Source organism: Aspergillus flavus, chromosome 1 (genome assembly GCF_009017415.1).
Source record: "Aspergillus flavus chromosome 1, complete sequence".
NCBI classification, from domain to species: Eukaryota; Fungi; Ascomycota; class Eurotiomycetes; order Eurotiales; family Aspergillaceae; genus Aspergillus; species Aspergillus flavus.
In genome coordinates, this window is record NC_092406.1 from 4,386,066 (window position 1) to 4,412,420 (window position 26,355).

Below are 26,355 nucleotides of genomic sequence, written 5' to 3' on the forward strand. Positions count from 1 at the left end.
TTAAGAGAAGAGAGAGAGAGGGGTTTTGTGGTACTCTGTCTCTTTGAGGCCGTTGTACGCTTCGTCCTCCACTTTGACAGTTTCGGGAGACATCGAACCCCGGCGGTGTAAAGGAACCGATCCATACTTAGATCGGGGTGGAATTCTGGGAGTTCTATCAGGGCAAAATGCAGCTAGACTCTCTTTTGATCTGGCTATCATCCCCCCCAGAATCTCCCCCGGGGATTCGGGAGGTGTATCGACTTCCGAAATGGTGAAGAGACTTTCTAGTCGTTGCTCCGTCTCTGCCTTTCTCTGAACCCGGTCCTGATGACGGAGCATGTTGCAAGTGTCCAAGCCTGGTGCACGCCAAGACTGAGTTTTCAAGCTGCCATCTTCAACGGACTTGCTAAACGTGAAAAGGTCGCTAGTGAACTTGCCAATAGATGAGTTCCGCTGGGAAGTTGCCTTCGTATAGCCGCCCCGTGAAACAAGCCATGCCCTGTACGAAGCCCGTGCCAGGATAATTCGACTCTCTTCCATGTAGCGAGCGAGCCTCCCTTTGAATCTTTCCATGATATATCCGTTCTGCTCGAAGATAGCCTCCGCGAAGTCCAGCACCCACCGGCAGAAGAGAATGGTAATGACGATTTCCATCCCTGGATCATCACATGACCCCATTGCCATGCAATAAGGGCTTGAGCTGAGGATTCCCATGCCAACATGCACTTCCTCAGAAAGACTAGACTCTAGAAGAATGATGAGATCCGGTATGGTGATACTGTACATGGTGAACCCAAGGTCCCACACACACCAAAGATCATCGGTCTTGTTGGGCATCCACTCAAAATGGCGGGCAAATAAGGCTCTGTTGTTATAGTCAAATCCCAGGACATAGTGTCTGCCATTGAAGCAAGGTCCCAAATCGGCAATGGGAAGGTTCCAAAATAGGAACTGAGGTCCTTCTCCAACATTACAGGGCTCAAAAGCACGTTCTTCCAGTAGCTCTCTGTAATACACAGGGCGACAATCAACACCGTCATACACAAACATCCCATTGCGTCGCGCATGTGTGTCTTTCCCCTTTTCAACGGAGCAGAGGTACAAGTGGTAATCTACTACCTCCCAAGGATGGCTCACGCTGTATGTGGGAGGCTTGTTTCTCGGCTCTCTGACCTCCAAGTTGGCAGAGTCATCGGAGTGTATCGAGTCAATCTCAGATATATCGCTAGAGTATCCCTCTAGAAGCTCTATTCCTTGAGCCGGATGTAGCGTGCCTTCATCGAAGTAGGACTGGCCAACATCCGAGAGCGATTCTGTGTCGCTTTCATTGTCACTATGTGCACACTTGATCGCCCCCCAACTTCTTTTAAGCCTGAAGGCGGGAGAGACGAGCGTCTTGCTGGCTGCAGTGAGGTTAATCTTGTAAGGCATTCTTCTACAGCCCAAACTCGGGTTCGAATGCTGCAAATTTCTCTGGTAAATAGAACAGAGGCTTGGGCACCAAGGGAAGAGAGCTAATTCCTCCACACTTTGTACAATACAGAAATCGAGATCAGTAAATGACTTCAAACAAATAGTCCAAACAGCTAAAAGGTGAAGAGCAAGCAAACAAAAATGGAAGGGCGAAGGGAATATGATATGGAGCTGAAGGGGGCTGTTTACTGAGAGAAATATGTTAAGGATGAGGATTGCTAAGGGGTGGTGAGAAAAAATGAAGGGCAAGAATAGAGGGAGTGAAAGAAATGTACCTGGATGAACACAACTAAACTTTTATAAGTATCTATAGATTACCCTAGTGATCAATGGCCCTTGCACGTTCCTGGACACAAGTAGAGATTGGGCCATTCGATTGATAAACTATGATGTTCCTCTACAACTCAATCCTGTGAACCTCTGTTGGTAGTCAAGTTTCACGCGTTTCATCTACTTACGTATACAGCTATCTATTGCCGAGAGATCAGAGGTGACACCATCGTAAACAAGGAGATGTAAAACGCATGGAGTGAAGTCCGATCATATGTGGAGCCTCAGAGTGGTATTCACTCGCAGGAAGATAACACAAAAGCAAACATCAATAAAGCAGTAGCCCACAAGTCTCCTGTCTGGGAGATCTTCTTTCTTTCATAGTCCAGAACAAGACTCCTTTTTTAGGTTTTAAGCTTCTCATGGATGGATCCCTGCTGCAGTTGCTGAGGGGTGGAGCATTTGGTACTTTCTTTTTGTTCACTCAGTCCTTATAGGAAACCATATATCTGAAACAATGGTCGCAGATATTGAACTAATCAACGTGCAGGTCCTGGACCGTAGAACTATAACCTTTCTTGCCTATTCATAAGTTGGTATTCCTTCCTCCTGTTCCCATGGCTGAGATACACAGGAACAAGATCGTGATGAGGGAGGGAGAAGAGCGGGGAAAAAAATATAATTTATAAAAAGGAAGAACAAGGGAGGAACTCAAGTAATATACAATATGCATGAGCAGAGGATTGATGGGAGTCTGTTGTAGCGAAAGTCACGGCTGAACAGGCACATCGTAGTTATACAGCCCTAATCTTTCTATCAACATCAGTCCCGAAAGGTGCGCTCATACCATGTCTTATTTATTAGTCGTTCGTTTTCCTTGCGCTTCTTGTATGCAGTTGACCATAGTGTTCCCGCTAGAAACCCACCAAGGTGAGCCCAGTAATCAATCAATGCTCGGCGGGTAAACATGTTGACGAATTCCAAGGCGACAAGGCCAGTCAGGACTATCCATCCTTTGGCTGAGGCGACTTCCTGCCATTCAGGTGGAAGAAAGAAAAGAGTAAATTTCTCACTGTCCATATATGATAGTCATCAGCATGGGCTATGCAGACTGTACCACAAGAAGCAATACGTACTCGGCATGAAGCATGCACCAAGCAGCAACCAGAGCCGAGATAGCTCCGCTAGCTCCAAGGGCAGTAAGACCCAAATTCCCTTTCAGGATATTGACGGTCAAAGATGTGAAGGACCCGAAAACGCCAGAAGCCAGATACAAAGCTAAGAAGTTTCCACGACCAATCTCATCATGAACTAAAAGAAGTGAAATCGGTCAATGTCACGGCCACTAGACGGATTATCCAAGCACTCACGCCTTGTCCCAACGAACCATAAGACCACCATGTTGAGTGCGAGATGATTTACCGTTTGATGGCTAAAGACGTTCCCGATTAAACTGAGCGGACGAGGATAGGCAGCGACAGTAATGAAATGACGATTAAGAAGCCTCCAGGCCGGAGGGCAAAGCTTCCATAAAAGGAAAACACCGACATTCGTTCCTATTATAGCCATGACCGTAGCTGCTGCTGGGGGAACATCAGGCCACAACCGATCAGCCTTGGCGGGAGCTTGGTAATTGTTTGAAAAAACGTAGCATAAGCCAAAAGTTACAAGTGTGATGCTAAGGATCCGGAGAATACGACCACCCTATCAGCGCAAAGGTTAGCCCAGACAACTATGTACAGGACGTGCATCGGTAAACATACATTCGTCAATTTAGACACATCCAGGTCCCAGTCAGTGGCTCGTAGATGGTGTTTCTGTATCCATGCTAGGAGTGGACGTTGATTGGGATCCGCACGTTCCCGCACTACACGAGTCGTTAACATCGTTATCCTGAGAATCCTAAATGCGGAAGCCTTACCTTCCAACGCTGCTGTATCTTCGAACCTCTGGAGTGTCGTATTCTTCTGCCTCATATGCTCTAACTTTTCACGCTCCTTCTGTTCACCGTCGAGCCATTCTTGACGTTTCTTTTCTTGTTCGGCCAAGAGCCGTGCTTCATTTCGTTTCCTCGTTTCTTTCAGAACACTTTTGCCATATAGGTCATTCGATTCGCCTAGTTCAGCACCGTAGGAGCCACTCTGAGGTTTGTAGAGGCCCAGCTCTTCTGCGCGTCGGACGTGCTTTTCCTCCTCCTGCAGCTCTTCTCGTTCGATTCGTGCGATAATAGCAGCATCTTCATCGAGTGGATAATTCTTGCGTAACCATTTCATTGCCGCATCGAGACTAGAAGGACGGACGGAGCGAGTTATATCGGAAGGAAGGTCAAGATCAAGGGTGCCATCAAGACGCCTACCCTGGAGAACAGCGAGAATCCGGTTTCCCATCTGAGGGGTTATCTTCGCACGGCTCCCAAAGATTGCATTGATTTCGGCCGTGGTGAAGGGCTGCGGCCGGAGCTGGACACCATTTTCAACTTTAGAGTCCGACTTAGTGCGCAAGCATCTCGAGCTTGTAAACGATCGGATGGAGCTTGGGAGCTGCTCTGACGTCGTACGGGGACAATACTGGTAAGGCGTCGTAGGGTAAAGAAGGTTCAAAGGTCCAAGGTGCCGCGCGGATATGGTACCAAGACACCATGGAGAGGACACACGACAAGTGGAGCGCAGCGACGCTGCAGTAGTTGGAAGCAGGCTCAAGGAACGGGGCCCCGAGCATGGGATCCGCCATGCTATACAGAACACATTGCTCATATCCTGCGACTGGCAGTCAGATCCTGCCTGCAATGAGCTTTGTCAGCCTCTAGGTGGAGTGTTCAGAAGTTATCAGTGAAAGTATAATATCGACAAGGTCTTCGCCAGAGGTTTGATGGTGAAAGCCCACGGATTTCTCCGGAGCGCCCGAGGAATTGTTCCGGTAATCAGGCATACAGTGGACTGAGCCTGGGTAAATAGTACTAACTGCCGTATGTGAAGAACACTAGACGAAGATATAATGCTAACAGCCCGGGTATGTTCCTGATCCTGCTTGGGATATATTGGTTATGTATGCTAGTATAATATATTCTTGCACTGTACTATGGCTATAGGACTCTGATAAGAACGGAATTGGTGATCTATATGTAAATCTTGAATCACTACAACCCTTTAAAATGTGATACATCACCCAACTACCCTAATATTAAAAGCATTAAAGGTCTATAGACTTCTACTCCTGACCAACCCCTACCCCTCTTCCTTAGAAATCAAGATACTAGTCGATCCCTATTATATACATAAGTACTAGTACATACAGCATATACGCAGGTACAGAGTATAGTACAGGTAATGTGTCACGTGGAGATAGAAACAAGCAATGATAAACAGTTGCCATGTTTGTGTTAAACATCACACAGCGCAGGAGAAGGAAAATCCAGTAGAGACAACCGAAATAATGTCTGCAGAATCCCTTCCAATTACTCTCGCTGCATTTGCGGAAGCTATCAAAGAGCTTCCACTTTCCTCTGTGTACGCCAAAGCCTCCGAACTTTCCAACTCTATCGCACATCTGCGGCGCTCAAATCAAGAACTAAGGGCGTTCATGCATGAGTCATGCGACACCGAGGCTGAGCAAAGGGAGCTGGAAATGTATATCACTGAAAATGAAGAAGTGATAAGATCGATGCACGAAAGGAATCTGCTACTAAAGTCGGAAATAGAGGGCCGGGGTCAGCAATGGATCGAGATGTGGGACACCGCGCCAGATGCGAGAGCAGATGAGAATCAACAGCCATCCGCATCTGAACCCGCTACAAATGGGGCAGCTGCAGAACAACCAAATGGTGCGCAGCAGGAACTACGCAGCACGAGGTCGCTTCCTGATACCCAGAATGGCCACGAACAGGATGGTGTCTTTCTTTAAAGCTACCCGCGCAAGCCAAGATAGACTTGCGGCCGTCGCCCAATGAGCAGCAACCTTGTTCACGCAATATGTACGAAACACTCTGCATTGAAACAGAATTGCTTCTATATGTAGATTCAGACAAACCCGGACCCTACCATCCCCCGCAGACCCAACCTCTATGGCCACTACAATGCTCGGTTCTCGCAATCCGCTTTTGTACTAGGTCTAGTGAGCAATTCTGGGTCTTCTGAAATGACTAGTACAGATTGTTTAGATGATGCACTGCTGTCAATTCGAAGCATTTGATGTGCCCATGTTGCTCGAGTCGAATTCTACAGGAATTTATGTAGCGAGTAGATCTTCTATCCTACATTTATCACCGCATGGTTACTTGGCTCTATCAAAGGCAGTCATTTCCACGTCACACTAGTTCTAGGAATAATCAGGATTATCTCGGCTCCACCACAAATACTTGTCATGGAGTTTTATGCACTTATTGTGGAGGCCAAGAACAGCAGCATTGGTGATAATAACCTAGCAGGACGGATTGGTTTGACGGGTAAATGCAAAAGTAACACGAAGGAGATATTCACATCACATGCTTCATGCGCAGACTTTCAACTTAAGCTGTGGCATCCACTATATCACGCTTTTACAGTCTAAAAACAGGAGATGAGAAAACAACCAAAAAAAAAAAAAAATAAAGAATAAAGAATATAGAAAGAAAAGAAAAAGGAAGACTGGAAGGAGATGCAAAGCTTGACCGTAAGACCAACAAATTTCCAACACCAGGTTAGAAGACGATCAATTGCCAGTAAATGCGGAAATACAACGACTTCTAGCTCAGCTAGAATTTGGTTGGCCCCAGTGACCGCCCGAAAGCGCCTCGGGGGGGATTCTCTGCTGTTTAATGAAGAGATCGATCAGTGGCTGCATAGGCTCCATCTCTTTGTCAGAAACAAGCTTGTAATATTTGGCGACTGTAACAAAATGTACGAAACACATGTTAAGGATGTCGTGTTTATTAATGTGCCAGAAAGGGTGCAGCCAATGTGCATGGTACAGATGGGCGTAGCAACGGAACATCTGCTTCATGATTCCTTGACAGTCTTTGTAAAATGTCTGGGGGAAGCCACTGGACTTGCCAATCCACTCCTCACTAGGCGTGATCGCGCTAGGACTGGAGGGGCTGGTGCCCGAGATCTCATGGAGCGCGAAGGTATCCGGCAAGCCGTTGACCTTGTCGGTGGGGAACATAACGGGGTCGTGGATCTTGCTGATAATCCATTTCTCGACACGGTTGATGAACTTGGGGGCAGAGATCTTGGCAGCACGACCATCCACGAGCCAGGTATACGTTAGGCTGGAGATTAGAATTATCAGTCGGGAACCAGTTCACTAGGTGTTCAGTAGTGACCATCTTTCAACTTACCGTCCAGCAGACATAGTTGGGCAGGTGGTCTCGTTACAAATGGGGACACCAGTAACTCCGTTAACCTCCTGGATAACCTGGAGCATACCATGGAGCAAGCGATATTGTTCGACAACTACATATGGAACGCGATCAACATATAGAGTTTCAGGAGGGGTTTATCGGATTGCGCTTACTCTGATGCGCCAACCATTCTCCAAGCTCCACATTCTTAGGGCAGGCACATAATGTCAAGAAATTACCTTTGACATTTAACGGGGCATACTTTTCCTGGAAAAAGTACTTTGGTGCGTCGGGGTCGTATGCTGCGGGGCCGTCCAGGGGCATGTTTGAAGCGATAGAGGGCGAGTTGGGCACTGGACCTGCCTGGGGAACCTGAGGAACTGGCGACTGAGCTGGGCTTCCATTGTTCATCTTAGGGGCGCTATTGTTGTTGTTGTTATTCTTGTTACTACCACCCCGGCCAAACCCCTGACGGCTGGAAAGAAAATCGTGTCACAGGTCAGTATTAACAGTCCGATAGAGGAGATGTGGGTGGGGGGTGGGGGAGAGAGAGGCAGAAAAAGTCCACGGTGATCAGTCCGTGGGGAAGTCAAGGTGAGAAAAAAAAAAAGCAACAAAATACAAGCAAAGCAGTTGGCACAGAGACGAGCTGACGGAGCTGTTTGTTATACTTTCAGGGGCGCATAATGTAGTGGTCATAGGGACTTAAGGGGGAGGCAGACAATGTGAGGGGACAGTACATAAGGGACAAGTGATATGGGTGAATGAAGCCGATGACTTACACACTTTGAAAGAAGGTCGCCATGATTAAGTTATGAGAGGATAGCTAAAGGGAACTTCCACCGAGAAGAAAGATAAACAAGAACAACAACAGGGGAGTACAGAGTAGAGAGTAAAATGAGTCTATTGATTAGTATTATTCTGGGATCTCCTCTATCGGTCTGGCCCCGTGGAGCTACCGCCGATGCTAGACTGTATTGGGAACGGAACGGATTAATGATCCTTCGTTTCACTATCGCGGTTCGAGTATCAATCAAACATTCACAAAAGCTCCGCGGACATCGCGATTGGTGTTCTTGATATCTCACCTTGACCACGAAAGGTTTTTATGAAAAAATCACAAGGCGACCCTTATACTAGACATATAATTGAAATATATTCTGCAAGCTGAACTGCAAAGGCTCGCCCATTAGCTGCAACATCATCATATCTTTTTCTTTCCTCTGTGCCTGACAGTTGTACCCTTCCTATATCTCATATAATTTCCGACGCCCGCAACTTTGAACATGTCGTCGTCCGACGAGGACATCGTCCGTCGTCCTGGTCGTAGCTCAGGTTCTGGTCAACCTGCAAGCCCATCCGGCAGCGAACACAGTAACCCTGCCACCGCACGAATTGGCAGTCCAGTCGGAGCTGACCCTGATATCCTTAACGACGATGACGACGCCGATCTTTTTGGCTCTGACGGATCGGAAGGTGGATCTGGGAACTATAATGAGTACTGCCCACTTTTTTTTCATCTTCTCGTACGTTAGATATATTAACCTGTTGTTAGTCAACCACAACGTAACCTTGACGATGAAGAGCTAGATTCCGGCGATGATGAGGATCGCTATGATCGAGTAGAGGATCGCATGGACTATGAAGATGGTGGAGAGGGACAGTACCAGGAAACGGTCAACATCATGGACCTGAGCTTGGGTCGGGCGCCCGAACCTGTAACCTCCAATGGCGAGGTTCGTTATATACCACAATTTTTAATGGGAAGGACATCCACGTGGCTCACTGAAACTATTCTAGATCTACACCATGCCAATCCCTAACTTCTTGTCGATCGAGACCGAAGAGTTTAACCCGGAGACATATGTTGCACCTCCGTATAGTACTGCGGCGACATCTCTATGTTGGCGCCATGATCCTAACAATGACGCCCTTATTCAGTCTAACGCACGCATCATTCGCTGGGAAGATGGCTCCATGACGCTACAGTTAGCTTCTGCACCTAAGGAGCAATACAGGATAACAACCAAGCCGCTTGCGCCTCTCAACAAATCTGGTGACTATGAGACGAAATTAGATTCGCACGTGTACCTAGGCGCAGCTGCGGAGACATCTTCCGTGTTCAGATTGACCTCTCACTTGACCCATGGGCTTACAGTCCACCCTACGACTGTGGAAACAGATGATGCTGTACAGCGTCTCCAAGAATCGTTGGCCGCAGCTGTTCGCGGCACCAAGAAGACAGTAGATGGGTCCGCACCTGTAATTGAAGTGAAGGAGGATCCTGAACTCGCCAAGCGACAGGCGGAACTTGCAGAGCGCGAGAAGTTGAAGGCCGCCCGCCGGCGCCAGCAGCTTGCAGATCGGGAGCTTGATCGTGGCCGCCGCGTTGGTGTTCCTCACCGCTCTGGAGGTGCTGGTCTCACCATAGGCGGATTGGAAGACGACGACGGATTGCTTACCACACGACCCCGCGCAAAGAAATCTCGTAGGCCTAACCGGCGAGGGGAAATATATACCGATGACGAGGAAGAATACGATCGGCGGGGTCGGACCAGGGAAGATGAATATGACGAAGATGACGGTTTCCTTGTCGGCAGCGATGAAGAACCAGAAGAAGTCGAGGATGATGAAGAGGAGGACATTCTCGAAGATGACAACATGGATGCCGAAGGCGAAGACGAAGACGAACTGCCAGCCGCGAGACCCAGGGAGACAAAAGGTCGTGAAACAGAAGATGGGTCAGGCACTGCAGGAACCCCTCCTACCAGAAAGAAGAATCGTTACATTGTGGACGATGATGATGAAGAGTAGAGGCCATTGACTACAAGTTTCGTTTTATGATCGGTCTTGCCACCTTCTATGAATCAGTCCTTGACGACATCTGTATCTATATGAGAGGTTTTGGAGTAAACCATAGCGAATGAAACATCACTTATAATTAACTCTAATGCTGATAGACTAGGGTGAACCAGAATCGTCCTGTACTTGCCGATTGTATTGATAGCTTGCAAACTACTTGCCTTATATTAATGACCTCAACTATTTACGACTAAAGCAGGGGTGCTTCCATGTACAAGGCGTGGATCTATGCATAGAATGTATCGGGGTTAAAGACAAAAGGATAGATGGAGACACCAGATACGCATAGTACGTGTGAGATCGTACTCTTCCTAAACGCCCGTCAAAACAGCAACTAATCGAGTATTCACGGTCAGCCCAAGTCAAACGCCAAATCAATCGTCACGTGTATCATCGTCAAATGGGGGTTATTGCTCTCGCGACGAATCTTCCAGTACATGTGTTCAAGAAATCACGCCATCTGGGTATTCGTGCGGCTCAAATTCGAATCTGGAAATAACTTCTCTGGCACTCTTAGCCACTCGAAAGCAGAGCCAGCCCTGTTCATCACGCGGATCAGGACCAATTACAGCCGGTCTCTTGGATCCCGCGTCAGAATTATCGGGACGAGCCTCTGGGTGCCGCTCAAGATGCCACTGTCGTTGGCGTGCTTCCATCTCTTGGACTAGGGATAGCAAACTTGGTGAATCCGAGCACGCTACGGAGCCAGCTGGATCGGCAGGTCCACCTATAACACCACTCCGGACTATCTGCCGGAGCCAGTCTTTCCAAGCCGCTGTAGGGTCAGCTGAGTTCTTGTTTAAAGCAGCCACATAGGCCGGTGGTGCCGCTTGTTTCCCAAGTTCTTCGGCATTTGTCTTTGACACTCGCAGCCAGGCATCGGCGACGATATTCAGTAGAGTCCCGGTGAACATAACATTCTGCATAGCTGTCGCAAATTTTGTTGGACATGTTTGACAACGGATCACAGCTCGCGCAGTTTTCGCAGCAATGAAAAGTGAGCATAGGGTATGTTGAGATATCGGAAATGGGGCAAGAGAGGACAGATGGCTAAGGCATAGATACAGATATGATAAGCATGTGCACTGAGTTTCTGAGCATTCCGAATCCGAAGGAGTCGCGGGAGGTGAATGTATCTGCGATAGCCCTGGCGGCATCGCAAACGGATTAGGCGTTGCTGCAGATACACTGGAGAAGTCTGGCCATGGCCCGGTTGTTTCAGGGACTGGTTCTGTGAATTTTTCGTGGTTCGGTTCCCATGAATGGTTGTGGCTATCGTCTGTAGAGAAAAGGCGACGAGAGGCTTGCGGGATGCTAAACGGGGCACTGTAGACAGGAGCGCAGATACGGAATGCGTCAGATACGGCCGCAGCTTCCGAGCAATGACTTGAAGACTCGAATGGGGAATTATTCAGATCAGACCATATTTCGTCGCCTGAACAACCAAAGAGAGGCAGATGGTCGCTATCTTCCCTTGCACGTTTTTTAGGAGGCCGCCCCATTTGTTTCTGCACGGAATAATGACAGATAAGGGACTGCTTCAGACAGCGGTTACAGCCCGTTGCTTCCCCGGAGCATTTCAACTTTCGTTTCCCTGTTTCGTAAAATGGTTGTTAGTATGCTCTAGACCGTGCATACCCCTTATTTTGCAATGGAGACCTACTGCACTCGTCACAAGCTGCATGTCTTTTGAGTGATGGGACCGGACTGCTTGTGAAGTCAGGCTTGCCCGAAGCACTAACCGCAGCAGTATGATACTGGCCCCAGTCACACTGCATCCTAGAGTTGGGATGATGGCCAAATGTTGATAGTAAATAGTAATAGAACAGGCACCCCTCCCCCAGCAAGGCTGGTACTGCTTCTCAGCCTCCCCGCCTGTATCAATCCAAGGACGATAAGAGCGGCCCTAAAGGCGGTATGTCACATGGGCGGTCAGACAAGAAAAAAAAAAGGAAAAAGAAAATAAGAGAGAAATCTCGGGTAGAGAAACAAAGAACAAAAGCTTCCAACCTATTTGTTGGACTAAAGCAGACGCAGGCCTTCACCATGATGGATGCCTCTAAGTCTTCAAAGAAACGCAAGGCGGTTACTCGAGATGTTGAGGAGGAGGCTGGTGTGTTTTCTGGGGATGAATTGCAGGTTGATGTCCTAGACGGCGCACTTTCAGATAATGCAAACGACCTATCCAGCGACGAGGATGTTAGCGATTCGGAAATCGAACTAGTGGATGATTTTAGCGACGAGGAAGACGGCGATGAAGAGGAAGAGCTCGATAGTGATGAAATTCCTTCGGATGGGGGAGAGTCCTTTAAGAAGGCGTCTGGCACAGGAAACGCTCGTGATGAAAGCTCTAGCGATGAAGAACAGTTGAACTACCGCATTGAAAAGGATGCCAATGGAAATGACCGTTACGTCTACGATGAGATAAACCCAGATGATAACTCTGATTATTCTGATGTCGAAGAAAATGCGAACACCATCGGCAACATTCCCTTGTCCTTTTACGATCAATACCCTCATATCGGCTACGATATTAACGGAAAGAAAATCATGCGCCCTGCCACAGGGGAAGCTCTTGATGCGCTGCTCGATAGCATCGAAATTCCCAAGGGCTGGACTGGTCTTACCGATCCCTCGACCGGTAAACCATTGGAATTGAGCCAAGATGAGCTGGAATTATTGCGCAAGGTTCAGATGAACGAAATACCTGAAGAGGGATACAATCCCTATGAGCCCACAGTGGAATGGTTCAGTAGCAAACAAGAGATTATGCCCTTGAGTGCTGCCCCCGAGCCGAAACGTCGGTTTGTGCCATCGAAACATGAAGCCAAGCGGGTTATGAAGATCGTCAAAGCGATCAGAGAAGGCCGCATTTTACCTTATAAGCCCCCCACGGAGGAGGAGGATAAGGAACAGGATGTAGTCAACTATGACTTGTGGGCCGACGAAACGGAGCGACCAGACCATCCCATGCATATCCCTGCTCCTAAACTTCCACCACCTGGTTACGAGGAAAGTTACCATCCACCCCCTGAATATTTGCCCGATAAAAAGGAACGAAAGGCTTGGGAGGAGGCTGACCCTGAAGACCGTGAGCGGGAGTATCTTCCAAATGACTTTGGCTCACTTCGAAAGGTTCCTGGGTACGAAAGTTTCGTCAAAGAGAAGTTCGAGCGCTGTTTGGACCTTTACTTAGCACCCAGAGTTCGGAGAAGCAAGTTAAATATTGATCCTGAAAGCCTTCTTCCGAAGCTCCCTAGTCCCGAGGAATTGAAGCCATTCCCGACCGCCTGTGCTACGGTGTTTAGAGGACATAAGGGGCGTGTTCGCACCCTGGCCGTTGACCCATCTGGACTCTGGCTTGCTACTGGCGGTGACGATGGAACTGCGCGGGTATGGGAGTTACTTACCGGTCGCCAATTGTGGAGTGTGAAGTTAAGTGAAGAGGACCCAGTGAACGTTGTCCGTTGGAGGCCTGGGAAGGACGCTGTCATTCTTGCGGCTGCGGCAGGCGACGATATCTTCCTTGCAGTGCCCCCTATCGCGGATCCGAAAATTGAGAAGACCAGTCTGGAGATCATTGACGCAGGTTGGGGATACGCAGCGTCGAAGCCTCCCCCGAGTGCCGCAGAGGAAAACAAGAAGAACGTTCCTCCACAGTGGATTCGCCCATCATTATCGCTCGCAGAATCCGGGGTGTGCGCTGTCATTCCCCTCCGATATGTGGTTAAGTCTCTCTCATGGCATCGTCGCGGTGATTACTTTGTTACTGTGTGCCCCGGCTCCTCGACCCCAGCTTCTGTGGCCATATCTATTCACACTCTTTCCAAACATCTAACTCAGTTCCCCTTCCGCCGACGTATCAAAGGTGGTGGGCCACCTCAAACCGCTCATTTCCATCCCTCGAAACCTATCCTTTTCGTTGCGAATCAACGAACAATTCGTGCTTACGATCTATCGCGCCAACTCCTCGTCAAGATCATCCAACCCGGAGCTCGCTGGATCTCTTCTTTCGACATTCACCCAACGTCTTCCACCGCCTCCGGAGGGGACAACCTCATCGTTGGATCGTACGACCGCCGTCTACTGTGGCATGATCTTGAGCTTTCTCAGCGTCCGTACAAGACGTTGCGGTACCATCGCAAGGCTATCCGCTCTGTCCGGTTTCACCCAAGCGGACGCTATCCTCTATTCGCCGACGCAAGTGATGATGGGTCCCTCCAGATTTTCCACGGCAGCGTTACGGGTGATATGCTCAGCAATGCTAGTATTGTACCTCTCAAAGTCCTTAAGGGTCACAAGATTACCGGAGAATTGGGTGTCTTGGATGTTGACTGGCACCCTCGGGAAGCTTGGTGTGTCAGTGCAGGCGCAGACGGAACTTGTCGGTTGTGGATGTGATGACAAACCATCCCCGAAGTATATATTGCCAGTCCGCATGCTATCATTTTGCCCAGTCATATCTACATGAGGCGTTCGTTGTGTATAATATTAGTCCTAGATATCCATCGCAAAAGTTCTATCAACTTGGTATATTCCTTGTATTCTACAATACTCTGGCACTGGTGTTTGGGCATACCTACAACATCAACCTTGTTGCTTGCTTCGTACAATGCCACCCTTCCCTTTGTCTTTTTTTTCTCAGGCAAAAGCAGTATATGACCGACAAGCGGTGAGATTGCAGGATATTATAGCATGTCATCATACGCCTATAGCTTTTCCGACAACCCACAATTGAAAGAGGCTAATCTAGTTAAAAGAAATCCTTTATATAACACCTCCGCTCCAATCCCTCCGCAGCTTCTCATACTTTTTAAGGTCTGTAACACTAGGCCGGATGAATGCTTTCGCAGCTACAAAGTCCTCATGTTTGATCGTGTCCCTCCGCTTGATGGCAGCGTATCCAGCACGGCGGAGCAAGCTTCCCAAATCAGCACCGCTGAACCCTTCACAATCTTCGGCCAACCTTCTGAGGTCGTCGTTGAAGTCGACGGGAATATTGCGCACTAGCGTCCGTAAGATCTCAGCCCGCTCTAAGGGGCTAGGCAGGTTCACGAAGAGAAGTGTCTCCAGTCGACCTGGACGAAGCATAGCGGGATCTATAATATCCGGCCTATTCGTGGCTGCTATTATGTAAATTCCTTGGCGATTACTGCCCAAGCCATCCAGTTCAGTGAGTAGCGTATTGACCACACGTGCAGAGGCTTCAGAAACAGTGTCGTCTCGTCGGGGTACTAGGGCGTCAAGCTCATCAAAGAATATAACACAGGGAACGGACGAGCGAGCGCGAACAAATACTTGCCGCACCGCACGTTCGGATTCACCGACGTATTTATTGAGTAACTCAGGGCCTTTAACGCTGATAAAGTTGGCATGCGACTCGTTGGCCACAGCCTTAGCGAGCAATGTTTTACCGCATCCAGGCGGACCCCAGAGAAGAACGCCAGTGGGGGCAGTAATGCCAACACTCGCGTACAGATTGGGATTTTTGATAGGCTCAACAATTGCAGTAGTAAGTTCTTCACGGATACCCCCGAGAGCGCCGACGTCTTCCCAAGTTGTGTCTGGGATGGTGGCGAATCCCTCTCGTTTAGAGGAGGGTTGAATCTTAGGAAGTGCATTGAGAAAGTCTGCATTTGAAACGAGAACCACTTGCACTTCCTCTCCGATTGGCGTTTCTTTGGCATGGGTGATTAAACGCCGCAGCTCCTTGACCTTGGGGCTGAGATCGCCTGCCTCTTCGATATCCATTTCCTCTCCACTGTTTGCTTTTAGTATCTCCAAGTATCGTTTTATGGCAGCAGAGCCAGCAGTGGAAACTAAATCATTAAGATCGGCTCCCACGAAGCCAGCCGTTCTATTGGCCAAGTATTTGAAATCTATATCGTCTGCCAGGCGCATTTTGCGCGTTAGTGCCCGCAGGATCTGTTCTCTGACAGGTTCAGAGGGTACAGTCATGTTGATTTCCTTGTCGAATCTCCCTCCTCTACGCAAGGCGGCGTCCAGACTGTCCGGTCTATTCGTAGCGGCAAGGACAATCACGGGTTTTCCATCGGTTTTCTCCAGTGCCAAGTCGTCCATGCATGTCAGAAGCTGGGCAACAATCCTCTTTTCCATTTCCCTCTGTGCACTTTCTCTCTTTGGAGTGATGGCGTCTATTTCATCGATGAAAATAAGGCAAGGTGCTATCCTCTTGGCTTCCTCAAAATATTCTCGTAGCGCCTTTTCAGACTCTCCTGACATACCAGAGACAATGGAGGGTGCTGATATTGAAATGAATGGAACACCCAACTCCGCCGCAAACGCATTTGCAATCATAGTTTTTCCGCATCCTGGTGGACCATGTAGCAATACACCTCGGGGAGGCTGTACATTCGATGACATATAAACTTGTGGGCGAGTCATGGGTAGGATGACAAGATCTCCAAGCTCTTGGACCACATCGTCTAATCCACCCAAATCTGTAAGGCTGACATGTGTAGGCGGAGATCGATCGATCGCGCTCTCGGCCTTACGGCGCTTGGAAGAATGGGAGTCGCCTCCATGTTGTCGTCTCTTGCTTGACTTAGGCGCAGGGGTTGCTGCTCCTGCGCCATTGGTCTCAGGCGCCTTAGAGGGTGTTGAAGATGTGTTGTTCCACATGCCTACAATGCTCTTATTCAGGCTATTGGATTCCTACAACAGTTAGTCGCTTTCCGGCGTTGCGTGAGACTGGAAAATGAGAAGTGAGATCCTTACCGTAGCAGGGGGCAGTTGTTGTTCTTCCAAGCCTTCAAAATCTCCGTTTACAGACTCATCATCATCCTCCCCAAGCAAATCTGTTTTTATTACCTCCACAACCCGTTCGATACTGTCTTCTAGGATTCTCTTCGGCTTTCGGTTCAAACTAGAATTTGACTTTTTAATGGAGTCATAAATGGTCGCTACCGAAAGGCGAATCTTATCATTTTCGGCTTGGTCCTCAATTATTTTGTGCACCACCTGATAAACCTATAGACGAAAGGCAATGGGCGATAAGAAACACACATTAGAGACTGGAAGTAGTATGTGGTTCTTACCTCACGATCTAGACCTTGCCTTAAACTCGGTCTACCTCCGCGACGCATGGTTTACAACACCAATCCCAGTGAGCACTTGGCTCTGCAAAAACTATACCGGGGAACGGAGAAGGCTGCGCCAGAACTGATCGATAACAATATACCGAGCGGACATTTTTTTCCCCCGGCAGTCTTGGAGTCCTGGAAAATAGATTTGCCGGCGGATCATGAAATTTACCCTTTTCAGTGCGTAATGTACGGAGTATGTACATTACATATGGCAAGGTCTGTGGCTCGTATTGTATGGTACTTACCATCAGTCGTGTTCTAAACCAACGTCATTTCGATGTGCCGTCCACGACTTATCGCACTAGGCCGACAGGCACGGACTCTATCAGTACAATATGTGTTGACAATGGGCAACACGAATAGCTCCCATAAGATATCCGCTCAAGATAGGTGAGTATAGTTTCCGCCCTCTTTCATTTACGCCCATCTGTTGCTCGGTACTCTAAACATTCATGAAACATGGCCCTCGCGGCCTGACCCTTCCCTTCGAGCTACTAACTAACACCCATGTATGGAGTAATTAGAGCCATTCTTGATTTGAAAATCCAGAGGGACAAGCTCCGCCAATATCGAAAGCGTATAACAGACCTCACCGATCGCGAAACTGAGATAGCAAAGGAATGCCTGGCCCGGGATGATCGCAAACGCGCTCTCCTCGCTTTGCGCCGCAAGAAATATCAGGAGTCGCTCCTGATCAAGTCCGAAAAGGAGCTCGACCAACTAGAACAGCTGATTAACCAAGTTGAATTCTCGCTCGTCCAGAAAGATGTTCTCTTTGGGTTGCAGCAAGGCACGCAGGTACTACAGGCTATCAACAAAGAGATGGGGGGTATCGAAGGAGTTGAAAAGCTGATGGGTGAGACGGAAGAAGCACGAGCGTACCAAGAGGTAAGAGCTTTTGAGCCAGCTAATATGTGGAACTTATGCATGCTGACGAGACGGTGATGGAACAGGAGATCAGTCAAATGCTCTCGGGGAATCTATCCAACCAGGATGAGGATGAAGTTGAGGATGAGTTGGCTGCATTACAGCGGGAAACGCAGAGACTGCAGAACTTACCACATGCGCCAAAATCGAAACTCCCAGAAAGGTCAAACGAGGGAGAAAGCCAGGAAATACAATATCAAGGTGGCAAAGCCAAGGCGCAACCCGCAATTCCGGCTTAAAATATATGCTATTGCCTCCACGCTTCTTTTACAGATTGCAGTCATGTGAAATATCAAAAGCATTTTCTGGCGTGGATGGAACTGCCGGATTTATGCCATTCAGTACATCCCTAGTTATCTGCATTTCCAATTATAGAATCAAAATTGAATTGGGACAGCATTGCCAGCCCGACTCTGATACCGAAAGCTCTATTGCACCGCTCCCTTCACGGCAATTTGCAGTGGAAGCATATCTCTTGGATTAGTCGGTCATCCTGTATGGCACAAATTCCCTGGCTTGTAGCAGTGGTTCTCTAGGAAGTATACAATGTGTATACATGACTCACTGACCGGGCATAATCCTACCTCCTACGCCAGTAACACCTTGAATTGCGACATGGTCACTGGGATTGGCTGCTGCTTCGTAGAGAAAGCTGATGGGCTCCCTGTTCAAGGCCATAAATTGACCTTTGAACCCAACATAACCAACCTTGGTCACATCCTCATTCCCATCGCTCCAGTTGCCCTCAAAGAATAAGGTAATGGAGGTAGTAGCATTCCACTGAGCACGGTTCAATGGCAAATCGTAGACATCGGCTCCTGGAACCGGCTGCGGAATCTCCACCGACTGTGTCGGCTTCAGCTCTGAAGCAGTAGCGAAATCTAGATCGTCACGATTCTTGAACAATTTCAAAGTCTTCGGGGCGGCCGGTGTCGGAGCCGTGTAGATGAGTAAAGAATGAACCTTTACTTGACCAGTAAAGCTGTGTAACTGGTCAGAGCTTTGAATCACGAAAAGAAAAGGAAAGAAAAGAAAAGAAAGGGAAGGAAAAAGGAAGAGGGGGGGGAGGAACATCAATACTAGTAAACTCCGGGTGTTTGATTATTTCAGTTGAAATTATCTTGAGGCCAGTGCTAGAGGGGTCTAACCAGTAATAGGCGGGGTAAAACGGAGGAGCAGAAAAGAAGAAAGAAAGAAAGGAAGGAAGAATTTTAAGCTGAGTGGATAATATCACTTACGGGATATACATCAGCAGTTGTTCGTCCGCATCGCTTTCAAGTTCCGGCTGGTCATTCAGTCTTTCAGCCCATGTTTTTCGGACAATCGCAGCGCCGGCGTTGGGGATTGTTTCTATAACTTCGGGTTAGTACCTAGGTACAGTATTTTAAACAAATATAATACGACATCTGTAACTATGCCACCCTTACCATTTAGCGTAACGATAGAATCAAACTGAATTTGGGAATAGAGGAGGGATTGGAGCGCTGGGGTGATATCATTTGAATGATCATGTCCATCATCTCCATGACAATGACTGCCATGGTCGTGGTGGTGATGACCGGACATACTGGGCTCGAATATGATTTAATTATAAGCTGGGCTTTCCTGCGTAGACCGAAAGACAACTATCGCTTGTACTTGAATTCATGCACTGTGCATCTAAAGGTGGTGGGAAGCCTTACGAAGCTGAGGTGAGAGATTATGTTAATCTTTAGTTTCTGTGCTAATAATAAATATTAAATTATATTGTAAAAATTACTGTAAGGCCTTCTGAAACGTACTCTTGCCGTACTTCTTCCTCTGCTTTCTGCTTTCTGCCTTTTCTTTCCTTTCCTTTTTTTTTAAAAAAAAAAGAAAAGAAAAAAAAAGAAAAGAAAACAAGAAAAATAAAAATAGAGAGATGAAAGAAATACAAGATTCAATTACTAAGATGGTATATCGTCTGATAAATTCACCGGTCTTTCTTCTTGTTCTGACCTTGCTTTCTTAAATGAAGTATAGTTTATCTCATCGATATCCTATCTTTACATACCATCCATTTCATCTCTTCCCAGGAATGTAGGCCAGGTCTATTGCTGTCGTGACTCAGCACAATACATCCACTCTCTTTCCCTACTTCTCTCTTATTTCTTCACATAGACCTTGTTTTCTTCTTAAACGTGGGTTTCAAGCGTAGCTTTAGTGGTCATCTAGAATACAAACATTACCTAAGCCTCTATGTTAACGTAACTGGTAAGCGATCCGTCACTGTAAGCGGCCCGCCATCTTCTGTTTTCCATAGTAAACAGCCCATCTTCAAACAACAATATCTCAACCAATTCAGTTTATCTCTACCTAAAAATTAATGTATAGCTTATTATATAGTAGAATAATTATATATAAGTAGTAGAATTTTTTTTATACTCTTATTATGAAGATAAGATAAAATATAGTATACCTTAGAGTATATAGTAAGAATTTATATATTTTAAGATTTATTTTTAGTTTAAATTTAATTTATATATAAAAAATACTGATATTAGTAAGATATTCTGATTGTAAGCTGATATATCTTATAATAGTTGAGATATTGTTGTTTGAAAATGGGCTGTTTACTATGGAAAACAGAAGATAGCGGGCCGCTTACAGTGGCGGATCGCTTACCAGTTACGTTACCCTCTGATAGTGAATGCTACCTCATCGTTTGAGTACAGTAATTATGGTGTGTTTTTGCCCCAACGAGCCATGCTAGGAGCTATTATCTGACTGTGTAATAATTAGGGGCGTACTCCAGAAGATAGCCCTTTTCAATTTTCGTGATATCCCGAATGAATGTCTTTTCGCCTGTCTGCAATATCTCGTGGAAAATGACCCAGTCCGCTTTCCGATTCTAAACTAGTGTCAGTAGCGAAATTGGACTTTTAAAGAATAGGAACACATACGAACATCAACGAACTGGGATGAGCATGTAAAGTAAGGCCACCAGTAGCAGATTTGAACGTTCCGTTTGATTGCATCTTTGCAGCATGTGCAAAATAACCAGTCGTGAGACACCTCTGGATATTCTCAGGGTATCTCCTGAAATCTGCCTTGTGGTGCAGTGAAGGGGTCTCATCTACCCGGATGCCGAAACGTTCGAGGTATCTCTTAAGCTGAGCCCTGATGCTCATTGCCCGTTGCAAGGATCGGTAATTCAGGAGGTTGTCTCGGCACCACTTGGGATCTTTCTTCCCTATCGTGATAAAAGCCTGATATACATTTAAGTACGTCAAGTGGTCACCCTCTTCAACAGCGAATCTTCTGCGACTGTTCTCTGCCGCTTTTTTATCACCCTCGTGCTGGACCCACACTGATCCCTGTAAGCTGACCATCGCTGCAATTGAAAGTATCTCACTTAGGCAGTTAAGCGATTCTGCAGAAAGCAGGACTTTCGCCATCATAGGGTCTACAGCTAGTTCTGCCATCCGCATACCCAGTGGCTTAGTGAGCTTGGCATAATCATCAACGACCCCAAGCGAGTAAAGGAGTTCGAATGCACGTATAACAAGTTCGGCAGGTGGAGGCGTCAAGAAGTCAAAGCGAACTATGTTATCTATTCCCAATGCTTTGAGCTGCATTATCACAGGGGCAAGATTTGACCGTTGAATTTCGGGGACTGTGGCTTCCAGAAGTTGTTCATAAGCCTGCTGGGTGTAGAGACGGAAGCATTTCCCAGGTCTAGTTCTTCCAGCTCGACCTGCACGCTGAACTGCCGCAGCCTTCGATATTGGTACTGCTGTTAACGTTTCAATGCCAGTACTAGGATCAAAGGCCCTTAACTTTGCGAAGCCGCAGTCGACGACATATGAAATGTTGTCAATAGTGACAGAAGCTTCCGCAATGTTCGTTGAAACAATGACCTTGCGTGTGTTTTCTGGCATTGGTTCGAAAACGTACATCTGTTGATCCGATGGGAGACCAGAATACAGAGGTAGAGGGGCTAGTGCCTGTGCTTTAGGATGAAGCATCGCAGTACGTTCTGATATCAACTGCACTGCCAAATCAATTTCTTCACGGCCCGTTAGGAATACCAGAATATCGCCTTCCGCTTCTTGTAGATGTATGTCAAAAACAGTTTTTACAGCCCGTTCGACGTAGTTCTCTGCGGGTGAATTGAGGAAAAGTATGTCCACAGGGTACATTCGGCCCTCTAGACTGATAATCTTTCCAACATCTCCTCCCTTTTCAACGGAGTCTGTCTCGTTCTGGAATTGATCTCCGGCGAAGAAGTGCAAAATATCCTCTGCCTGCAGAGTTGCACTGCTGATGACAATTCTAAGTTCAGGACGCCGCTTCAGAATTTTTTTAAGGATCCCCAAGAGTATGTCAGTGCTGAGAGACCTCTCATGTGCTTCATCCACCATGATTACTGAATAGCGTGACAACAGCGGGTCTACAAGGGCCTCTCTAAGTAGCATTCCGTCTGTTAGGAACTTTATCCTTGTTGATGCAGAGGTCAAGTCCTCAAAGCGGATAGAATAGCCCACCTCCTCGCCAACGCTGCAATGCATTTCCTCAGCCACGCGAGCTGCGACAGTCGTGGCTGCGACGCGGCGCGGCTGCAACAATTTAGCTTTTATCCCAAATAGACGAGTGTTAATGGGCTGTGACAGATTGGGAGATACCTGAGTTACTGCTATAGACTTTCCATCTGCGCACCATCCTGCCTGGTCTAGATACTGGGGTAGTTGTGTCGTCTTCCCACTTCCGGTTTGCCCAACAACAATCGTAACGGGATATGTGTCAACAAGGTACAGTAAATTTTGCCTGTATCTTGCGATTGGCAGTAGAGCAGGGGGTTTGTACAGTGATGGAATGAATGTAGATGTGAGGTCTAGCTCCGAAGCCATTCTTAATAGGCGAAGTGCTAAAGTTCAGTGATACGGTTGCAGTCCGAAGTGTTATCAACCAAACAATATTTTGGTGTTGCCTGACGCATGTGGCTGAGACATACTGGGTATACACGAAATCTGCCTATGATCCCAAAAAATTAGGATAATAAGGCACTACGTATATCTTTCCAACGTGAAAAACAAACTGCAACGGGATTAGATAAGCGATGGGTGCCCATCACGTGGCGCAACGTCACTGAGCATCGAAGCTAACCAGGAGTGGCTGAGCTTCCAATAGGCCGGGTAGTCCAGGCCGTACTCCAGGCTACTACTACTAGTAGTATCACACGTTGCTTTCTGCATGTCGGGCTCAGCAGCACGCTTCTTCTCGTGCTTGTAGACGATATCTTGACTATCTTCGATTACGTTATAGTCTAATTCTCCAGATTCGGGCATTTCTGCCATGGCTGAAGAAGACAAATCCGTTCGTTCCCGTAACCATCACTCGTCCATACCAACACTTGCTGATTTGATACTAGAATACCAACAAGATTACCTCGGGCCCATATAGTCCTAAGCCGGAGTCTCCTACGACGGCACGCCCTCTAGATTTTGATGATGAACCTCAAGAATCTGGCATTACCTCGGTGTCTGCAGCTGTAGCTCAGCAGCATGCGACAGACGTTGCCCCGCAGAAGCCGCCGCGTCCACTGAGCCCGCAACAACAGTCCGAAACAACCCTCAAAGAAGCGTTTCCAACTATTGAAGTGTCAGTAATCAAGGCAGTCTTGGTAGCGAGCAATTGGGACGTTGAACGCGCTTTCCATGCTCTCCTTGGTTTGTGGACCTTTACAGCTAAAGGCGTCATCGTTGATTATTAATGTGTGTAGGTATGACTGACCCCAGCGCTGCCGAGCAAGATGTTCCTCCTCCAAAGCCACCTCGCCCCTCTGCAACACAGAGACAGTTGGAAGCAGATGAATTGTATGCTCGCCAGCTTGCGGAGCATTACAATCGCCGTGGACCCCAATCCCGCTTGGAGGGTGGTCATCCATATGATCGGCCAAGAAGGGACAGTGAGCTGTTGGAGGACAGAGAGTATAGTTTTTTTGAAGGTATGATTATTCATGTCATGGGATATCTTCATGGTTGCTAATGGTTGTAGATGATCTCCCGGTGATCCGTGAAAATATCCGCAAAGGATTTCTAGAGACTCAAACAAAAGTTAACTCGTGGGTTCAAAATCTCAAAAAAAGACTAGATGGCGAAGACCAGGATTCGGCTCCGTCCAGTCAGAGGTATCGCAATGAGAGTGATGCCCAAACAAGGAGAAGCGGAGAGCTGGGCCGTCGCAGCGGGGATCGCGAACGCTATGACGCAGACCCCCAGGTTTTAAGTGACGATTTTTCAGCCCTTGAAATGAGAGATACAGAAGGTTTGTTTCGTCACCAGCCTCTTTGATTCGCTATGGTGGCTGTACTGACTTCTGAAATAGCTCCTCCACCAAGGCCACCAAGGCCGCTTGCCAATCCTAACCTCTACAAGGCCTCATCGCCTTCACCAGACAGACGTAAAGTGTCTTTCCAAGAGGGCCCGCCCACAGAAATTGGAGGCAGTCTTGACGATGCATCAGAACCGTCCAGACATTCTCCCGCGGGTGGGAAACCAAGCAAATGGCAACCATTGTCTACTGTTGAGCCTTCTCCTGTTGGAGATCACGATCCATTTAGTCTAGGTGATAGCGAGGATGAAAAAGATACCAGACCTAAGGATCAGACTCCCGCTGATGGGGGTGACCGCATCAAGACAGCCACAGCCGAAGCGATTGCTGGAGAGCTGCCTTCTGCATCAAAAGCAAACCAGAAGGCAGATGGCGAAAAGTCTTAACGCGGTGTCAGCGGTATGCTTTTTTTTTTTTTTCATTTCATACGCGGTCATGTGATGCCTTTTCGTAGCTATTCAGAATTGACGCCTAGAGTTGATAATGATACCAGAGACTGCAGCACAATACCAAAAGCTAAGTTATCATAGCAACACGTGTCAGCATAATGAAGCAAAACACCACAACGTAACCAGTTATTTTTATTGTAACTACACTTCCAATGCCTGGACAGAGGGTATCACTGAGCTATAACCGCGGAATGGAATTAAAGAAGAGAAGAAAACGCAAAGTTAGGGCTGCATCTATTCACCAAGGCCATCCTCATTCGTGGTGAGCCTTGGAGCGGCTGTGGCTTCTTTTCTCATGTCCTTTATGATCGTCTAGGCATTTAAAGGGGAACGTTAGCACCCTAGCGACTATTAGAGAGAAGATGCAATTGGAAGCCCGAAACTCACAGCAAGGGCGTCAGGATTGACGCCGTTCTCGATGAGTGAGACACAAAGAGAAAGATCAGTTCTGTCTAAAGCCGTGTTCTACATATCCAGTGGATTAGATCATGAGAAAGGGGAGAAATACTATAGCATTACGAGCGACAACGCCACGGGAAAGAATGAATGGTTCACATACGAGAAGTGTAGAGATCTCGTGAAGAATGTCAATAACTTCGCGTGCCGCCTGACGCTTGTCGTCGGATTGAGACGGCATTTTGTAAATTCGATATGTCCAAAAAGAAGTAGAAGGGGGGACAGAAGAGAAAACTAAGAATTAAAGCTAGAATAGATTACTAGGTTTTGAAGTACTGACAACAATGTTTGATATGCGGTAAGTAAGAGGTGGTATATTCGCAGAGATACTAATAAGTGTTGAGTACGATGTACGGAGTAGATGCAACACTACGGTCAAGAAGGTCAGCTGATTGGTCGTGACCACCACCGGCTAGAGGTGGAACTCCGGGTACTACTACTATGTATGGACGAATCCACACCATACAAACATTCAATTTCGTGATGAACAAAATCGCAGTCTGCCAAAGTACCCATTACTGATTATGTCTTATCGGGCTAGCGAGACGCGCCACATCACAACAGCCTATAACAACCTAGAATGTAGGTCCCGGAGGGATCGTCAGGAATGTGGGATATGAAGTTGAACATATCAGACATCCATTCCTTGTGCGGGAGCCACGCATTCGAGGTTCTTGCTCAGATTGCACGCGTCAAGGAAAAAATGTTACCCACCAATGAGGCTTTTGGACTTAGTGAAAATCTCTGGAGGAAGAAGTCGAATACGAAAGTTTCGCATGTGCGATAGGTGCGGCATTGGATGCACGCTTCCCTTTTGTCCCCTATGCTGTCTCTGTTCGAGAGAAAGGAAAAGCACTGTTACACAACTCTTTGTTATAGAAAGTCATCGTCGAGAGGCGTCGAGATGAAACTAATAGATTATATTTGACTATGTCTGCAACAGGAAGGCTGCCAGCATATCCTGTTATGAGTGGATAAGGCCAGAACCCCAGCCTGATACTTGTATCTCCAACCTGGGTTCAAAGAACGTGAAGAAATCGCCGATTATTACGCGCCAGGGCGCACGGCGATCGGAATGAGACTAGACCTCAGTCGTGGCCCTTGACGTGTACTCCTATCTCCTATCACTCGTCTATACACCTACCTCTATTAGCCCCCTTCT

General features: G+C 47.4%; 14 protein-coding genes across 14 annotated transcripts; 5 read left to right on the forward strand and 9 right to left on the reverse strand.

Annotated features, from left to right (window-relative positions):
• On the reverse strand, positions 1 to 1,413 carry F9C07_2228394 (uncharacterized protein; the record flags this gene model as incomplete). The annotated part of the gene is made up of 1 exon (XM_041283960.1): positions 1 to 1,413. The coding sequence occupies one exon, from the start codon at positions 1,411 to 1,413 to the stop codon at positions 1 to 3; it is 1,413 nt and encodes a 470-aa protein (XP_041140400.1).
• Positions 1,414 to 1,980: 567 nt separating this feature from the next.
• F9C07_1120968 (integral membrane protease of the rhomboid family) lies at positions 1,981 to 4,778 on the reverse strand. The gene is made up of 5 exons (XM_041283959.2): positions 3,647 to 4,778; positions 3,489 to 3,592; positions 3,096 to 3,429; positions 2,862 to 3,036; positions 1,981 to 2,797 (listed from the first exon to the last, which is right to left on the reverse strand). Exons 1-5 carry the CDS (start codon positions 4,476 to 4,478, stop codon positions 2,548 to 2,550), a joined length of 1,695 nt encoding a protein of 564 aa, XP_041140399.1. The 5' UTR covers positions 4,479 to 4,778; the 3' UTR covers positions 1,981 to 2,547.
• Positions 4,779 to 5,157: 379 nt separating this feature from the next.
• On the forward strand, positions 5,158 to 5,858 carry F9C07_2058867 (uncharacterized protein; the record flags this gene model as incomplete). The annotated part of the gene is made up of 2 exons (XM_041283961.2): positions 5,158 to 5,613; positions 5,775 to 5,858. 2 exons carry the CDS (start codon positions 5,158 to 5,160, stop codon positions 5,856 to 5,858), a joined length of 540 nt encoding a protein of 179 aa, XP_041140398.2.
• Positions 5,859 to 6,360: 502 nt separating this feature from the next.
• Positions 6,361 to 8,110, reverse strand: F9C07_1121017 (cell cycle-associated protein Mob1-1). Its single transcript, XM_041288084.2, has 4 exons — positions 7,825 to 8,110; positions 7,216 to 7,517; positions 7,040 to 7,154; positions 6,361 to 6,970 (listed from the first exon to the last, which is right to left on the reverse strand). Exons 1-4 carry the CDS (start codon positions 7,845 to 7,847, stop codon positions 6,451 to 6,453), a joined length of 960 nt encoding a protein of 319 aa, XP_041140397.1. The 5' UTR covers positions 7,848 to 8,110; the 3' UTR covers positions 6,361 to 6,450.
• Positions 8,111 to 8,328: 218 nt separating this feature from the next.
• On the forward strand, positions 8,329 to 9,856 carry F9C07_1622 (Leo1-like protein-domain-containing protein; the record flags this gene model as incomplete). Its single annotated transcript, XM_041288092.1, has 3 exons — positions 8,329 to 8,540; positions 8,598 to 8,778; positions 8,843 to 9,856. 3 exons carry the CDS (start codon positions 8,329 to 8,331, stop codon positions 9,854 to 9,856), a joined length of 1,407 nt encoding a protein of 468 aa, XP_041140396.1.
• A 149-nt stretch (positions 9,857 to 10,005) lies between these two features.
• Positions 10,006 to 11,833, reverse strand: F9C07_2279834 (C6 finger domain protein). Its single transcript, XM_041288083.2, has 2 exons — positions 11,568 to 11,833; positions 10,006 to 11,498 (listed from the first exon to the last, which is right to left on the reverse strand). Exons 1-2 carry the CDS (start codon positions 11,680 to 11,682, stop codon positions 10,348 to 10,350), a joined length of 1,266 nt encoding a protein of 421 aa, XP_041140395.1. The 5' UTR covers positions 11,683 to 11,833; the 3' UTR covers positions 10,006 to 10,347.
• Positions 11,834 to 11,950: 117 nt separating this feature from the next.
• On the forward strand, positions 11,951 to 14,305 carry F9C07_1624 (putative ribosome biogenesis protein Erb1; the record flags this gene model as incomplete). The annotated part of the gene is made up of 1 exon (XM_041283940.1): positions 11,951 to 14,305. The coding sequence occupies one exon, from the start codon at positions 11,951 to 11,953 to the stop codon at positions 14,303 to 14,305; it is 2,355 nt and encodes a 784-aa protein (XP_041140394.1).
• Positions 14,306 to 14,671: 366 nt separating this feature from the next.
• F9C07_1625 (putative AAA family ATPase/60S ribosome export protein Rix7) lies at positions 14,672 to 17,010 on the reverse strand (the record flags this gene model as incomplete). The annotated part of the gene is made up of 3 exons (XM_041288051.1): positions 14,672 to 16,579; positions 16,643 to 16,894; positions 16,963 to 17,010. The coding sequence occupies 3 exons, from the start codon at positions 17,008 to 17,010 to the stop codon at positions 14,672 to 14,674; spliced, it is 2,208 nt and encodes a 735-aa protein (XP_041140393.1).
• A 258-nt stretch (positions 17,011 to 17,268) lies between these two features.
• On the forward strand, positions 17,269 to 18,335 carry F9C07_1626 (SNF7 family protein). Its single transcript, XM_041288063.2, has 3 exons — positions 17,269 to 17,400; positions 17,535 to 17,898; positions 17,964 to 18,335. The coding sequence occupies exons 1-3, from the start codon at positions 17,288 to 17,290 to the stop codon at positions 18,174 to 18,176; spliced, it is 690 nt and encodes a 229-aa protein (XP_041140392.2). The 5' UTR covers positions 17,269 to 17,287; the 3' UTR covers positions 18,177 to 18,335.
• A 163-nt stretch (positions 18,336 to 18,498) lies between these two features.
• Positions 18,499 to 19,503, reverse strand: F9C07_1627 (thioredoxin-like protein; the record flags this gene model as incomplete). Its single annotated transcript, XM_041288050.1, has 3 exons — positions 18,499 to 18,919; positions 19,176 to 19,287; positions 19,365 to 19,503. 3 exons carry the CDS (start codon positions 19,501 to 19,503, stop codon positions 18,499 to 18,501), a joined length of 672 nt encoding a protein of 223 aa, XP_041140391.1.
• A 929-nt stretch (positions 19,504 to 20,432) lies between these two features.
• On the reverse strand, positions 20,433 to 22,997 carry F9C07_2279837 (putative ATP dependent RNA helicase). The gene is made up of 2 exons (XM_041288049.2): positions 20,859 to 22,997; positions 20,433 to 20,806 (listed from the first exon to the last, which is right to left on the reverse strand). Exons 1-2 carry the CDS (start codon positions 22,803 to 22,805, stop codon positions 20,675 to 20,677), a joined length of 2,079 nt encoding a protein of 692 aa, XP_041140390.1. The 5' UTR covers positions 22,806 to 22,997; the 3' UTR covers positions 20,433 to 20,674.
• F9C07_2279839 (uncharacterized protein) lies at positions 22,998 to 25,528 on the forward strand. The gene is made up of 5 exons (XM_041288062.2): positions 22,998 to 23,271; positions 23,327 to 23,624; positions 23,678 to 23,902; positions 23,953 to 24,222; positions 24,283 to 25,528. The coding sequence occupies exons 1-5, from the start codon at positions 23,251 to 23,253 to the stop codon at positions 24,672 to 24,674; spliced, it is 1,206 nt and encodes a 401-aa protein (XP_041140389.1). The 5' UTR covers positions 22,998 to 23,250; the 3' UTR covers positions 24,675 to 25,528.
• Positions 23,004 to 23,243, reverse strand: F9C07_1629 (uncharacterized protein; the record flags this gene model as incomplete). The annotated part of the gene is made up of 1 exon (XM_071508262.1): positions 23,004 to 23,243. The coding sequence occupies one exon, from the start codon at positions 23,241 to 23,243 to the stop codon at positions 23,004 to 23,006; it is 240 nt and encodes a 79-aa protein (XP_071365932.1).
• F9C07_2228406 (mitotic-spindle organizing protein associated with a ring of gamma-tubulin 1) lies at positions 24,972 to 25,374 on the reverse strand (the record flags this gene model as incomplete). Its single annotated transcript, XM_071509826.1, has 3 exons — positions 24,972 to 25,049; positions 25,125 to 25,202; positions 25,297 to 25,374. 3 exons carry the CDS (start codon positions 25,372 to 25,374, stop codon positions 24,972 to 24,974), a joined length of 234 nt encoding a protein of 77 aa, XP_071365933.1.
• Positions 25,529 to 26,355: the final 827 nt, after the last annotated feature.